Source organism: Theobroma umbraticum, unplaced genomic scaffold, assembly GCF_002168275.2.
Source record: "Theobroma umbraticum cultivar Fairchild unplaced genomic scaffold, ASM216827v3 scaffold_56.0, whole genome shotgun sequence".
Taxonomy (NCBI): domain Eukaryota; kingdom Viridiplantae; phylum Streptophyta; class Magnoliopsida; order Malvales; family Malvaceae; genus Theobroma; species Theobroma umbraticum.
The window spans coordinates 9,445,489-9,460,977 of record NW_018397256.1 but is presented as its reverse complement, the minus strand read 5'-3'; the positions used below and the strand labels follow the sequence as shown (position 1 = coordinate 9,460,977).

Here is a 15,489-nt window from a genome sequence, read left to right as displayed (position 1 = left end):
AGCTTTAAATATCTGATAAATTGATAATAATTATTGCTTCTCCCATGCAAAATAATGTGTACTATGTATCAATTGTAAGTATTTTTTTTTTCTTACATTATAGCTGAAGCTGAATCCTCCAAGCACGGACAGACCAGACTGTCCAGCGATCAATACAATAGTGAAAAATGCTGAATACTGCTCAATGTTTATAAATAAAAAATAACGTTAGAAATACTCCAGGGCCACGGGCACGAGCTGCCTATATATACTGATATACATTTCAGTCATTTTCAGGGCCAAACGAACACGCTTGCGATTCTTGCTTGGGGTTAACGGCAAGCAATAATATATTCTTCCATCAAAGTCCAATTAAAAAAAAAAAGTGATCAAATCTTCATTCATTAAAACTTATAAGAAAATTACGAAAATACCAGCAGTGCGATTTTATTACGTAGTCAGCTTTTATTACGGTACCAAAGGAACCGTTCTTTTGAGCTGCTTAAATTTGCTGTCACTACTCACTAAATGCCCCACGGTTTTTTTTTGAAAGCCTCCGTCAACGCACAACAAATTTAAGAACAACAAATACTACCAGGCTAGTAGTGGTAGCAGGGAGACACAAATTCCCTGGAGATCCAAACGCGTAGTTGATGTACCCTGACAAGTTAGCCACGCGTACGGCACAGATCAATCAGGACCCCTACTCGCTCATGAACAACGATACGGCGTAACTTCAGGTGGTCCATTCCCACGACAGTACATTTTTAGTTACGTTGGTTTGTTCATATGATCTTATCCATTCACGAATCCTTCAATCACAAGATCACACACACCCACACCCACACAGTCACAGTCTACCCACTCCCCTCTATATAAACAGCATTACCTAAAATCCACCAGATCACGCCGCAAGTTTCGAGTCTACACTGATAGTGAAAGATATGAAGAACGCTGGGAAGAGTAGCAAAGGCAATGGAAAGTCGGATGTGAGGAAAGATAGGAAATCTGGTACGGGAATGAGCGGATCGCCTAAGAAAGGAGGTCACGGTGGGAAGTACACATGGGTTGGAGATGGGCTTTCGCCGGCTGAGATCGGGTTCGACAAAGAGGTTGTGGATGTTAAGGATCCTAACTTCGAAGATCCCGATGAGGTCGTGACCAATTGATTGGGTTGGCGATGATGGTGAACATGACGATCATCATCGCTTTTGCTGTTCAAATTTCTACTTTGATGTTGATGGGATGTAAATATTTTAGCACTGAATAAACGAATTTTAGTTATTTCGATTTTCAATTCGCTGCTGGCTTGTTTTTATTTTTTTAATTTTTTTGATAATATTGTCTTATCTAATAGCATAAACGAATTTCTGGAAATAGTCCTATCAAATTTTCCAGAAAGGAAGAAGTTCAGTGTTACCCTTGAGCTGGTGTCTTTCACTTTTAAAGGACGAAAGGGCAACGCCATTCGTAAGACTAAAAAGTGACAAAACGATGACGGTTTGAGATAAGGTTTAATCTGTCATCCTGTCTGGATTTTGCAAGGGAATCAAACTTCTCAAAACATCAGTTACAAAATCAGCGAGCTGTGATCTCATTTACGTGATTAAACTTTGATTAATAAGTCATGAAAATTGAGTTTTCGATCCATGATTTTGATATGATGATGAGATAAGTGTCTGAGTATCTATTAACAATTAAAAAAAAATTTCAGGGCCTTAATTATTGATCTATATAGCCAAATACTATTATATTGTAAAAAATATATATAAGCATTTTATCAATTTTTCTTAAAAAATTGGCGAAGAGGATGTAAAACAAAATTATTTTAATTATCGTTTTAAAAATATGAATTTATATTTGGTATGTTATTAGTGAATCAAATACGATTATTTTGTTAATAAATAAATTTTTAATATTTTAAAATATTTATATCTTTAAAATATTTTTTTATTTTTTTAACCTTTAACTCTGTTTATTTATAATGTGATATTTTGAAATCAAATGATCGAATATAGGTAATAGAGACTAACAAAATATCAAATATAAATCTTAAAATTAATTCATAAAACCGATAGAATATATTTTTTTAATGAATTATTATGGATGTGAATGGGTGGTTTTGAGACATAATGTATGGTGTCCAGATTTTACATCATAGATAAATTTAGGTGTATAAAATGAAGGGTTTTTTTTTCTTATTTGATATATTTGTTAAGTTGAAAACGTGATCTCGTGATAATTGATATCATAACAAATTCAAAATTTCACTAATAAATTAATACAATAATAAAATGTTACCAATCTTATATCAATAAAAGATGAAAGAGATATTGAGTATATAAACATAAGTTTTTCTTTACTTATCAAATATGCTTTTTGGGTTGAAAACATGATCCATAACATTATGACATATGGATTTCATTTTGTTCCTTTTTTTTTTCTTGAATTTTTAAAAATTAAAAATTAAATATTTAATAGTTTTTTAATTTATCTCATTTAATTAATATAAATTAAATAAGAATAAGTTAAATTGAATTAAATGATGTACATTATTATAAAAAAATGACAAATTCAAATGAAAGTTTAAATAACAATAAAGTAAAATTATCAAAAGTTTTAACATATAAATTACAAATACAGCTAAACAGGCATAAATTTAAAATATATTTATAAGTTGTAATTATTATATAAAAATATATTTAAATTTTTATTCGTATATAATGGAGGTGAGGCAAGATACTTATTCCCCATCTCTGCTCCTTTTCCATCAAGAAATTCATTTTCCCCTTTCTTCTTGTTCTTTCTTACCCAAACTCGCTACAATTCTGATAAATAATAGAATTTTTTTCAATCATAAGTTATTATATTCATATATTTTGTTTAATTTAGTTATTTTATTTAAAATTGAAGTAATTTAGCTTATTAATTTTAAAAATTATTTCAATTTAATTATTTTTCTTAACTGTAACTAATTTTTTCATTAAAAAAAATGATGTCAACACTAACGTAACACATTTTAAAAACATAACACTAATATGATGATGTGGTATGCCGTGTGATACTGATAAGATGATGTGACAATGTCGACGTAATATTGACATATTGATGTGTCAGTGCCATGTAATGGATAAAAAAAAAATTTTAAAAAATTATGTCACATCATAAGGATTAAATTGAACAAAAATATATATTACATAGATTAAATTGAATAAAATTGAGATGTTAATGGATTAAATTAAAAAATATTTTAAAAATATAAATATTTAAATAAATGATATATATATTTATTAATAAGTCAAATATTTAAATGTAAAAGATTTATGGTGTTAAAAAAAAAAATATATATAAATACTTTCTTATTTGATTATTTGACATTAGAATATGTATATTAATCTATTTAATTTGTAAAAATTAAGTTTAAATTTTTCTTCTATAAATAAAATTTCATATCTAAAATCAAATTTAGATAAATAACTTTTATTATATTAGAATATAATAATATAAAAAGATTAAATAATTTTTTTCTTCTATTTATAATAGTAAAGAAATTTAAAATTTATTTGACTTAGTTTTTAACTTGAATTGAACTCAAATTAGCAAAGTAGATTAATTTATTTACAACTTTTACAATTTACAAATTCTCATTCTTTTAAAATTATTCAACTGTTACCTAATTTACTTTTTGTTTAAATTTACTTAAGGTTTCTTCTAAAATGATTTTATTTAAATTCAAATATCACAATCAAATTCTGTTAAATTTAAATTTAAATTATTAATTTAGATTTACAAAAAAAATTTAAATACAAAATAAAATAATACAAATATTTACAAATATATTTAACTCAATCAATTATAAATGCAATATTTAATCCAAGAAATTTCAATTTAAAAAATATAATTTGAAATATTAAAAAAATTAAAAATATAAAAAATAAATAAAAAAGTAAAAAGGTGGATTAGTTGAGATGCTATGGATGTAACAAGAGATTTATCATATCCAAATTAAGTAAGTCAGAACGAGAAATTATTTTTATAATCATCATTAACTTCATATTTTTTTTATTTAAAAAAATTAAATCAACTTATTTTACTAATTTAAGTTCAACTCAAGTTAAAAACTAAATCAAATAAATTTTAAAATTTTATACTGTTATGAATAGAAAAAAGAGAATTTATTTACTTTTTTATATTAGTTTATTTCAATATAATGCAAGTTATTTATTTAAATTTGACTTTAGTTATAATTTTTTTTAAAAGAAAAATTTAAACTTAATTTTTGTTAAAAATATAAATTAATATAAATATTTTACAATCAAATAATCAAATATTTATATATATTTTTTAACATCATAAATTTTGTGCATTTAAGTATGTAACTTATTAACAAGTATATCTATTACTTACTTAAAAATTTTTATTTTTTAAATTCTTTTAAATTTAGTTTGTCAATATCTCAATTTTATTCAATTTAATCATTATATTATATATTTTTATTTAATTTAATCTCCATGATGTAATACTAATTTTTTTTTAAATTTTTTTAATCTGTCATATTATATTGTCATATCAACATGTGAATACTACGCTAGCATTGCGATATTATTATATTAATATTATATGGTACTGTCATGCTATTGTGTTAGTACCACGTTATTAAAATGTATTATGTTAGTGTTAACGTTATTTCTTCTAATGATAAAATTAGATACATTTAAAAAAATTAAATTAAAAATATTTTAAATTTTAAATTAAATTATTTTAACTTTAATATAAAAAATAAATTTAATAAAATACATAAATACAGACGCCTGATGAATTAATGTGAAACTGACATTCATGCCCTTCCGAGGATACTGTCAATAATCCCTGGATACATTTAATGCCCTTATGGGCCTAAAATGGACCAATTCTTCTCCGGGCCACGTTGTTCGAAAGACGACTCCTAATTACTACCCCTATGCATAACCTTGAGAGAGAAAAAAAAAAAACCAAAGCCAGACTCCAGTTGAAGAAGATAAATTTTTTTTTAACAAAAAAAAAAAAGAGAACTGCATAGTGTCCTATTTCCTTATTTCTCTTTGACGTGCCCCGGCGGAAAATAAAAGAACAAGGATTTCGCAACACCGCCGCGAAAACTCAAATGCTTAATGGGGAACAAGATAGCGCGAACGACGCAGGTCTCGGCGACGGAGTATTACCTACACGACCTGCCGTCTTCGTATAATCTGGTGTTGAAAGAGGTGCTCGGTCGAGGCCGATTCTTCAAGTCGATCCTGTGTAAGCACGACGAAGGCCTCGTCCTCGTCAAGGTCTATTTCAAGCGTGGCGACTCAATCGATCTCCGCGAGTTCGAGCGCCGACTTGCTCACATCAAAGAAACCTTCCGCTTGCTTGACCACCCCCACGTCTGGCCCTTCCAGGTCCCCAATTCTCTCTTAATTCTTTTATTTTCCTTTTTCTTTTGAAATTCTGGATCATTAGTGTTTGGTTTGAATTTTAATTTAGAGCCTGACTTAAATTCAACGATATAAAGTTTTATAGCTGTATAGCACTAATGCGACTTGTTTAGATTAAGATGAACTAATTGAGAATTGTAAATTTAATTGTAGGCGCATTTGTGATTGGAATGGTTTGTTTTCTTACAGTTTTGGCAAGAAACAGATAAAGCAGCATATCTATTGCGGCAATATTTTTTCAATAATTTACATGATCGATTAAGTACTCGGCCTTTTCTCAGTCTCGTTGAAAAAAAATGGTTGGCGTTTCAGGTTCATCCATTTCTCTTTGCATTTACAAGAGTATAATTCCTCTTTGCATTTTCTTTATTATTATTATTTTAATTTTGGATTTCGGTGTTGCTGCAGTTACTTCTTGCAGTAAAGCAGTGCCATGATAAGGGGATATGCCATGGTCAGTTCAGTTAGTTGGAAGGAAATTTACTTGTTTTATCTCCTGATTTATAAGGATATGTTGTTTTTAATTTTTGTAATTTGAATTTGTTTTTAGGTGATATTAAGTGTGAGAATGTGTTGGTTACCTCGTGGAACTGGCTTTATCTTGCTGATTTTGCATCATTCAAGCCCACATATATTCCTTATGATGACCCCTCGGATTTCTCATTCTTCTTTGACACTGGAGGAAGAAGGCTGTGTTATCTTGCACCGGAGGTTGGTTCTAATTTCACTTATTTTTCTGCATTTTGAACCGTGCATTCTTTTGTCTGTTTCCTAGATAAATTTTTTAATGAACCTAAGGCAAGGTCTCATGTGTAGGCTACATTGTACAAGGATGAACTGACTTTGAATTAATAACATACATCCTCATATTTATACATTTCAGTTTTGACTAGCAAGTTTGCCCAAGATTCTTTTAGGATTGGTTTAAACTGATCTTCTAAAAGGTTAGCAACTCACAAATAACTAAATTTGGATAAATAATTATCATAAAAAAAATGTGTGGATGAATACTTTGATTCCAAAAGAGCTATATGTTTTGGTGTTACACCCGACTGTACTAGGAAGGTTTGTTTGTTTGATAAGGGCTGGTAGTTTATTGGTGGGAAATTGTTGATTTAATTCTTTTGCCTTTTATGCTTTAATATATCTGCCATAATGGGAGTGGAGCAAAAGGATTAGTGTAATCGTTTTGCTTGTTTATGTGCTTCTTAATTTGATTCACGAAAAGGTATATGGTCATCTCATAAAAGAACCATTTTCTGATTTTTCTTTCCCATTGACAGCAGCTACTTATCAGTTAAAACTTTTGGATGATATTTGATGAACTGGTCTGGTCCTACCAAACTTGGTTCTATTCAGATTTACCATTCTAGCTGAACATATATGAGTTGAACATGTATGATAATTGCTTCATGTGAATCATATGTTGAAGCATCTGGTTTTGGATATCATGTTTTATAGTTTTGGTATTTTGTAAAACTTTTTATTTTTCAATTAAAATATTTTCATTAACTTATTGCTCTCCTACATATAAAACATATTGAATGAAGTTTTAAGGACTATTCTGGAAGAAAGATCTTATTGTATTTGATATTGCATATGCTTTTATAGTTCTTAACGATAGTAGTCAAAAAATTCCTCGAAATATAACTATTATGCATTCTTTGTTATAATACTGGTCTCCCTGTTGCTGTATAGAGATTTTACGAGCATGGAGGTGAAATGCAAGTTGCACAAGATGCACCTTTGAAGCCATCTATGGACATCTTTGCTATTGGGTGAGCTTTCTCAGTTATTAGCTTCTTTGTTTTGAAACTACATTACCTTCTACAATTCTATTTTTCCAAAGAGAATCTGGTTTTTATCTGGAATCATATGTTACTAGATAAAAAATGTTGAAAATTGAGCTTCATTTTAAAAGTGCATATTTTGAGGTAGTTGCTGGTCAGATGTTGCTATATGGTAAATGAGTATACATAATATCTTGATATGCTAATTTGCACTATACCTTTTAAAGACATTAGCTCTAACATACCAACTGATACATTTGAACATATTCAGGATTTTTTGAGTGGTATTTCCTGATGAGTGATCAGTCCTGTAGTGCCATGATACCACTTCCTTGCGAAGAATAATAGTCTATCAGATAGGCTTGTTCTTGTGAAGTTTTCTTACTTTTATGTTACTAGTCATTTTGATATATTTTGGTCTTACATGTGGCAATAGTGGTTGCATTCTAATTGTTTCTAACAAAATTTAAATCCCGTATTTGTTATTTTTTCAAAATGTAATAATATGCACTTGCTATGCTATTATTTAGATGTGTAATTGCGGAGCTTTTCCTAGAGGGCCAGCCGCTGTTTGAACTCTCTCAGCTTCTTGCATATCGTAGAGGGCAATATGATCCTAGTCAACATCTTGAAAAGGTGCTGATTTCTTTGCCTGCCCTTCTGCTTGATGCTCTTGCTATCCCGTTCCCACTTATTTTTCCTTCTTCATATTGGCTTTTACTTGATCTTACTGCTGTTTACTTGCCTGCATAAATGCTACTATCAGTGCATATTCTTGCTAGTTCTAGAGAAGTTATTCTCTTGCTTTCTTCATTTTAGCTTCCATTCATACTCAATTATCTTTTCTCAAATAATTTGCCTTACATGTGCAGATCCCAGATATTGGAATACGCAAGATGATACTTCATATGATCCAGCTTGAACCAGAGTCCCGCCTCTGTGCTGAAAGCTATCTACAGAATTATGCAGCTGTTGTATTTCCTAGCTACTTCTCACCATTTCTACATAATTTTTATTGTTGCTGGAATCCTATTCATTCTGATATGAGGGTAAACATTTCTAACTTAGAACTCGGTAACTTTATTCTACTTGCATTTAATATATACATTCCTGCTCGGTAATTTCTGCTGTAGATTGCAATGTGCCAGAGTGTGTTCCCTGAGATACTGAAGCAGATGATGAGCAAGACGTCAAGTGATGAGATGGGCAGAGGTCTTGGCAAGTCACACACCTTAAATGATAAACAGTCAGAAGAAATTGTTGCAAAACAGCTGTCACAAGAGATTGTTTCAAAACAAAACTTAAGCTCCACAAATCACTTGTTGACAAAAAGAGAAAAGATAGAGAATGGTTCTGTTAGGGATCGGTTCAAGCTTCCTGGCAACATTGATACCTTACTTGGGGATGTAGAACAAAGCAATCATTACCTTAGTGAGAAGTCAATGATGGGGGATGCACCCATCTCTGCACTTTCCCAAGATTTTAAACAGCATGGCATACAATCTCCTGCCCTTCTTCTTCAAAGCATCTCTGATTCGTTTAAAAAAAATGATCACCCTTTTTCGAAAAAGATTACAATGGATGATTTAAACTCATTGATGTCTGAGTATGACAGTCAATCAGACACATTTGGAATGCCTTTTCTGCCATTACCTGAAGACAGTATGAAATGTGAAGGGATGGTTTTAATCGCCTCTCTGCTTTGTTCCTGCATACGTAATGTTAAGTTGCCTCATTTAAGAAGAGGGGCTATACTTTTGCTGAAGACTTCTTCATTATACATTGACGACGAAGACCGCTTGCAGCGAGTGCTTCCATATGTAATTGCAATGCTTTCTGACCCAGCAGCCATCGTGCGTTGTGCTGCCCTTGAGACTTTGTGTGACATTCTGCCCTTAGTCCGAGATTTTCCTCCAAGTGATGCGAAAATTTTTCCAGAGTATATTCTTCCCATGCTTTCCATGCTTCCTGATGATCCGGAGGAAAGTGTGAGAATTTGTTATGCTAGCAATATAGCTAAGCTGGCTCTAACATCTTATGGATTCTTGATTCATTCAATAAGACTAAGTGAAGCTGGGGTTCTTAATGAATTGAATTTGTCACCAAAGTCATTAGCGTCATCTAGTGAGTCATCTGGGCGCCTTCAAAGGTTAAATGGTGATGCACAGCTTTCGCAATTGAGGAAGTCCATCGCCGAGGTAGTTCAGGAACTTGTAATGGGTACAAAGCAAACTCCGAACATTAGGAGAGCACTCCTTCAGGACATTGGCAAATTATGCTGCTTCTTTGGCCAGAGACAGAGCAATGACTTTTTGTTACCTATACTCCCTGCTTTTTTGAACGATAGGGATGAGCAGCTAAGGGCAGTATTCTATGGGCAAATTGTTTATGTCTGCTTCTTTGTGGGCCAAAGAAGTGTGGAGGAATATCTTTTACCTTATATTGAGCAGGCTTTAGGTGATGCAATTGAGGGTGTCATTGTCAATGCACTTGATTGTTTGGCCATTTTGTGCAAAAGTGGTTTCTTGCGGAAAAGAATATTGCTTGAAATGATAGAGCGTGCCTTTCCATTGCTATGTTTTCCTAGTCAATGGGTGAGGAGGTCAGTTGTTGCTTTCCTTGCATCTAGCAGTGAGTGCTTGGGTGCAGTAGATTCTTATGTTTTCCTTGCTCCAGTTATACGGCCTTTCCTACGTCGACAACCTGCATCTCTGGCCTCTGAAAAGGCTCTTCTTTCATGTTTAAAACCTCCAGTCTCAAGGCAAGTGTTTTATGAAGTCTTAGAAAATGCTAGGAGGTCAGACATGTTGGAGAGACAGAGAAAGATATGGTACAACTCATCAGCACAATCTAAACAATGGGAAATTGCCGATTTACTCAAGAGAGGGACTGGGGAATTAGACTTAATGAAGTACTGGCCTGACAAACAACAGTCTACTGGGGGTCATAGACCTAATGATAATGCATTGCCACAGTCAGGGCTAACAGAATTTGATGATGACGATGCCAAATTGAGAGCTATGGGTGGCCATACATGCAATGCTTCTAGCACAATTGGTATGCGTGATCCTCAATGCTCAGAAAAGTTACAATTTTCAGGTTTAACATCTCCACAGCTCAATGGTGTAAATAGTTTCATGTGTGATAAATCATCAGAAGGTATACCTTTGTATTCTTTTAGCATGGACAAGCGAGCAATGGGAGCTCCTCCAGCAGCTTCTGATACTCCTTTACAAGTGAATTCCTTGGGAATTGGTTCATCGTCCATGCCTTGGATGGATCCAGTTAGTAAATCATTTAGCTTGGCTAGTTCAGTTCCAGCACCTAAGCTTGTTTCAGGCTCCTTCAGTATTACAGGTGGTTCTAGACAGTTCTACAGAGTCGTGCATGAACCAGAAAGTCGGGAAAATGATCAAATAGTCAATGTCAATAGTAAATTTCCAGATATGGGATTATCTGGCACAATGAAAGGAAGTTCTGTTACCATGGAAGATGCTTCTGCTTCAACTGATCTCACAGGTCTACCCTCCTTTTCTCGGTCTTCATCAATTCCAGATTCAGGTTGGAGGCCTCGTGGGGTGTTAGTTGCGCATTTGCAGGAGCATCGATCTGCTGTCAATGATATTGCAATTTCGAATGATCACAGCTTTTTTGTGAGTGCATCTGATGATTCCACTGTCAAGGTGTGGGATTCAAGAAAGTTGGAGAAGGATATATCATTTAGATCAAGGCTGACTTATCACTTGGAGGGAAGCCGAGCAATTTGCACTGCAATGCTCCGAAATTCTGCTCAAGTTGTTGTTGGAGCATGCGATGGGACAATACATATGTTTTCTGTTGATTACATCTCTAGAGGTCTTGGAAATGTTGTTGAAAAGTACTCAGGTATTGCTGATATAAAAAAGAAGGATGTGAAGGAAGGTGCAATACTTACCCTTTTGAACTACCCTGCAGATAACTGTGGCAGTCAGATGTTTATGTACAGCACCCAAAATTGTGGGATTCATCTCTGGGATACAAGATCAAGTTCAAATACATGGACGTTAAAAGCAGTTCCAGAGGAAGGTTATGTCTCTTGTCTGGTAGCAGGCCCTTGTGGGAATTGGTTTGTTTCAGGGTCTTCTAGGGGTGTGCTTACCCTTTGGGATTTGAGGTTCCTTATTCCTGTGAACTCATGGCAATACTCTCTTGTATGCCCTGTAGAAAAGATGTGTCTGTTCGTTCCTCCTTCAAGTGTCTCAGTTTCTACCACTGCTAGGCCTCTTATTTATGTTGCTGCTGGCAGCAATGAAGTCTCACTTTGGAATGCGGAGAATGGAAGCTGCCACCAGGTACACAGGCAATTACTTCTATTAATCACATTTGTGAATGTATTTATAACACTAAATGATTTGGAATCGTGAGAACTGATTAGGAAAATTTTCTAAATAGTTTAATACTAGACTGTGCTTGGTAGGAGAAAAGATGGAAAGGCTTGGGTGGAAAAGAGGATCGAAATATCATTTTTAGCATGCTCGGTAGGATAGAAAAGTGTGAGGCAAAAACAATAGGAGTCATTGCCATTTTGTATTTATATTAAGAAAACTAAATCAATTCTTCTAAGAGCATGTTTGGCATGGCTTTTTTTTTTTTTAACTTAAAAGCTATTATAAAGCTCTTATGAAAAATAATAGTTTTTAAAATTAAGCTAAAGTTGTTTGGTAAATTTATTTTTTATAAGCTCTTTTTTATAAATAAACTGTTTGGCAAAACAACTTATATAAACTCTAATTTTGGTTAAAATTACCATAAAAGGTATTTAATAAATAACTTTTTATTAATCACGAATTTCTTTGTTCAAAATAAAAAAAATTAACTTTATTTTTTTATCTATTTAAAATAAAGTTTTGAAAATAAAAAAGGATTTTTATATAACATAAAGTTTATAATTAATAATAAATCATAAAAAAAAAATTTCACAAATAATTTATAAGTAACACATAATTCATAAATAACCATAAATTAACCATTGACCTATTGGACTAATTTTTTCAATCATAAGCAACAAATATTATATACACTATCAAGAAATTAGGAATAAATAAACTTCACATAATTGTCATATCAAACAGTAAACTGAGAAATATCAATTAGTAAAGAGAGTTTTCAAAGTCTCAAAATAAAATAAAAATAAAAAATAAAATAAAAAGAAAAAAAGAAATAATACCTTAATACAGTTTTAAATTTTAGATATTCTTTTTTCTTAATTTTTGGAAGAACCAAAAAAACCCTAAAATGATGATTTGCAGAAAGGGAGAGAGGAGAGAGAGATCGATAGGGAGAGAGGGAGGGGTTATTTTTAAAAAGAGGATCTTTTTAGGAAAAAATAGCTCACCTAATAAGCTGGTGTGTTTTTTTTTTTAAAAAAAAAAAGAAGAGAAAGCTCTTAATTGGAGCTTTTTTTTTATTTTGTTCTTTAAAAAAAAGTTACTTTTTTTTAAGAGCTTTGCACCAAATCTTATTTGGCCTAGCTTTTGCTTTTAAGTAGTTGATAAGCTAAAAATAAGCTAGGCCAAACTGGCACTAAATTGAATTAGGGGAGAAAAAATGGGAGAGGTGTAGTCAATTGTTGCAAATATACAATGTTTTTTACAGTTTTTCAGATGTCCTATCACTCTTATAAAGGATATAATGATAAAATAATGTGATTTTCACTTTCAATTCTACCTAGCTATTGATGGAAACACTTTCTTTTACATCCACTTCTCATGCTTCCTACTGAGTATACTAGAGGGAAACAAATGTTTCAATTCCTCCTACCAAGCAAAGTCTAAATGTCAATGGAAAATTGAAGAGCAAAAGCAGACTCTGGTCTCTTTAAAGGCAGGTCTGTTTTTGGTTTAATATTATAATGGACATATACATATTTTCCTCGACTGAAGTTATTAGTAATACAAGACTTGTATAAATTGTGTGGAATCTAAAATCTTATTACTAATCAGTTTCGACTGGTTGTACCTCAGTAGAATTGCTTCTGTCACTATCCTAAATCAAGTATTGGATGACAGAGAGAAGTTGAACAAGTTGGAAGAAGCAAGCTTGCGAATCACGTGTTTACTTATTCAAGTTATTAATTTTGAGAATCTTCTTTATAGATAAATTTATAATGGAAAAAATTTTCTTGAAGGAGTATCTAAAAGCCTGGATTTGGCTCTCTAGGATGAGAACTAGTTTGTTCTGTCTGAACATTCATCTTGATTGAGTTTTTTTTCCAACTTCTTTCTCCAGGTATTTAGGGCTGCCAATTATGACAGTGATGCGGAAATGTCTGATTTACCATGGGCCTTGGCAAGGCCATCAACTAAAACAAACTCTAAATCAGATCTGAGGAGGAATGCAAATCCGAAGTATCGAGTAGATGAACTGAATGAACCACCTCCTCGTCTTCCGGGTATTCGTTCATTACTTCCTTTACCTGGTGGTGATCTGTTGACCGGGGGCACCGACTTAAGGATTCGCCGCTGGGACCATTGCAGGTTTTAGTTGAATTCTCTCTTTTTTTTCCCCTGTTCCATGATCTTATGGAAATTTATGCTTCATTTGCGTTGTTTTCATTGCAGCCCTGATCGAAGTTACTGTATCTGTGGCCCAAATTTGAAGGGAGTTGGAAATGATGATTTTTATGAAACTAGATCCAGTTTAGGTGCACAAGTTGTACAGGTATAGGTTTATCTCTAACTTCATTCTGGTGTTTTACCTTACTTTCAGATTAGTGGATGGTTAGATGTTTGTCTTCTGTTGATAATGATTTTCCATTCTATGTATCTATCCTGTTAAAATTTGTGACAACCAGTCGTAAGGAGTATGGAATGGATCTTATTGATTGAATTAAATAAGCTTGGTTTATGCGTGAGGGGGCAGAAGATGTTTTTAATTCTTCTAGTATGGAGTCTATTCAAGAGTTAATATATGTTTTAGACAAGTATCCTTTCTGATAACATCATTACGCAACTAAGTTTTTTCAATTATATCCAGATTGAAATGTTCCTTATCTAGAGCTTTGACTTTAGATAGAAATGTGTTACTCTCCTTGTTTGGAAGTATAGCCTATTTAGGTGATTGAGGATTTCCTCATGACATATCCTGGGAAACTTTAACTTCCTGCTTTACAACTTAATCTTTGTAGGGGTATATGTTGTTTTATTACCTTCCCTGTTCTTAAATGTTCATATTCTGACAGATTTTCAATTTATTAACTAGTTATTTAAGCTTCAAATACTTGAAGAGTTAAGTTGTTAACTGTTAATGAAGACTGCATGTCTCACTTAGCTAAAGTTGATGGCCATGTCTTTTTTGAATCATTCTTCTCATCTTCTATCATGGTTTTTTGTGCAAATTCTGTCAACTCCCGTTTCATTATAAAGCAAAGCCTTGTGAAATGTTTGCTGCTAAAGTTGTTGATTTGGGGTCTCCCGCTTTTAGGATTTACAATATTAAATGGTATCATTTTTCTTGCGAACAGGAGACTAAGAGACGACCTCTAACAACGAAGCTGACAGCAAAAGCAGTTCTTGCTGCTGCTGCCACTGATTCTGCTGGATGCCACCACGATTCCATCCTCTCTTTGGCTTCTGTGAAGTTGAACCAGAGACTCTTGATATCAAGCAGTAGAGATGGGGCTATTAAGGTTTGGAAGTGAATAATCTAAAAGTTTTAGTGCTTTAATGTACATATTTAGTTCCCACAATAGTGAAATTGTACATAATATATATTCAAATTCAGATCCTAAATTCTGCAGTCTAAGTCTAACCGCTTTTCTCTATGATTTGTATTTTTGTACAGTTTGTAAGCATGTAGGTCTTTACGGATTTTTCATTATTAATAAAATGCTCTATTTATCAAGAAAAAGAAAATACAATAGGTTGTATTCTTGTTTAAAAGGAAAGAACTTCTTGTCTTTCCATATATTCTTGCATCTAAGTGCTAAGTTCAGTCATTGCTATTAAATTATACAACCTATTGACATCCAATTTTACTGTTCTTTTGCATTAGTTGTTAAATTTATTTGTAGTTCATAAAATTAATGTTTTGTTAATATACTGAAGTAGACAGTATTTGGGTGGCCAACAGTTTTGCTGTAATTTTTTTTCTATTTTAGCCATCAATTAATCAATTTCTGTCTATAAGGAGCTTAGACAGAAATGATGATGTTTGGATTTGGAGCTGGCCGGAAGAGATGAAATTGGAAAAGAAAGTGTGAATGAGAATGGATGCAGAACTAA

At 32.5% G+C, this 15,489-nt stretch overlaps 2 protein-coding genes across 3 annotated transcripts; both read left to right on the top strand.

The window, feature by feature from the left end:
* The first annotated feature begins 797 nt into the window (after positions 1–797).
* Positions 798–1,276, top strand: LOC149527537 (uncharacterized). The gene has a single exon (XM_089782744.1). The coding sequence runs from the start codon at positions 924–926 to the stop codon at positions 1,146–1,148; it is 225 nt and encodes a 74-aa protein (XP_089638870.1). The 5' UTR covers positions 798–923; the 3' UTR covers positions 1,149–1,276.
* A 3,701-nt stretch (positions 1,277–4,977) lies between these two features.
* On the top strand, positions 4,978–15,279 carry VPS15 (protein kinase family protein / WD-40 repeat family protein). 2 transcript variants are annotated; one of them, XM_021421451.2, is made up of 11 exons: positions 4,978–5,402; positions 5,628–5,750; positions 5,847–5,892; positions 5,989–6,149; positions 7,137–7,216; positions 7,759–7,864; positions 8,101–8,277; positions 8,362–11,559; positions 13,496–13,743; positions 13,828–13,927; positions 14,730–15,279. In XM_021421451.2, the coding sequence occupies exons 1-11, from the start codon at positions 5,130–5,132 to the stop codon at positions 14,904–14,906; spliced, it is 4,689 nt and encodes a 1,562-aa protein (XP_021277126.1). In that variant the 5' UTR covers positions 4,978–5,129; the 3' UTR covers positions 14,907–15,279. The 2 variants fall into 2 exon arrangements, with proteins under 2 accessions (XP_021277126.1, XP_021277127.1); XM_021421452.2 differs by having other exon boundaries at positions 5,275–5,402; positions 5,592–5,750; positions 7,139–7,216; positions 14,730–15,276.
* Positions 15,280–15,489: the final 210 nt, after the last annotated feature.

Bases quoted from the DNA above. Each gene is read 5' to 3' on its own strand.
- LOC149527537 (XM_089782744.1), top strand. From the start codon at position 924: ATGAAGAACGCTGGGAAGAGTAGCAAAGGCAATGGAAAGTCGGATGTG.
- VPS15 (XM_021421451.2), top strand. From the start codon at position 5,130: ATGGGGAACAAGATAGCGCGAACGACGCAGGTCTCGGCGACGGAGTAT. The intron at 5,403-5,627 runs GTCCCCAATTCT...GTTTTCTTACAG, and splicing joins CCCACGTCTGGCCCTTCCAG to TTTTGGCAAGAAACAGATAA. The intron at 6,150-7,136 runs GTTGGTTCTAAT...GTTGCTGTATAG, and splicing joins TGTGTTATCTTGCACCGGAG to AGATTTTACGAGCATGGAGG.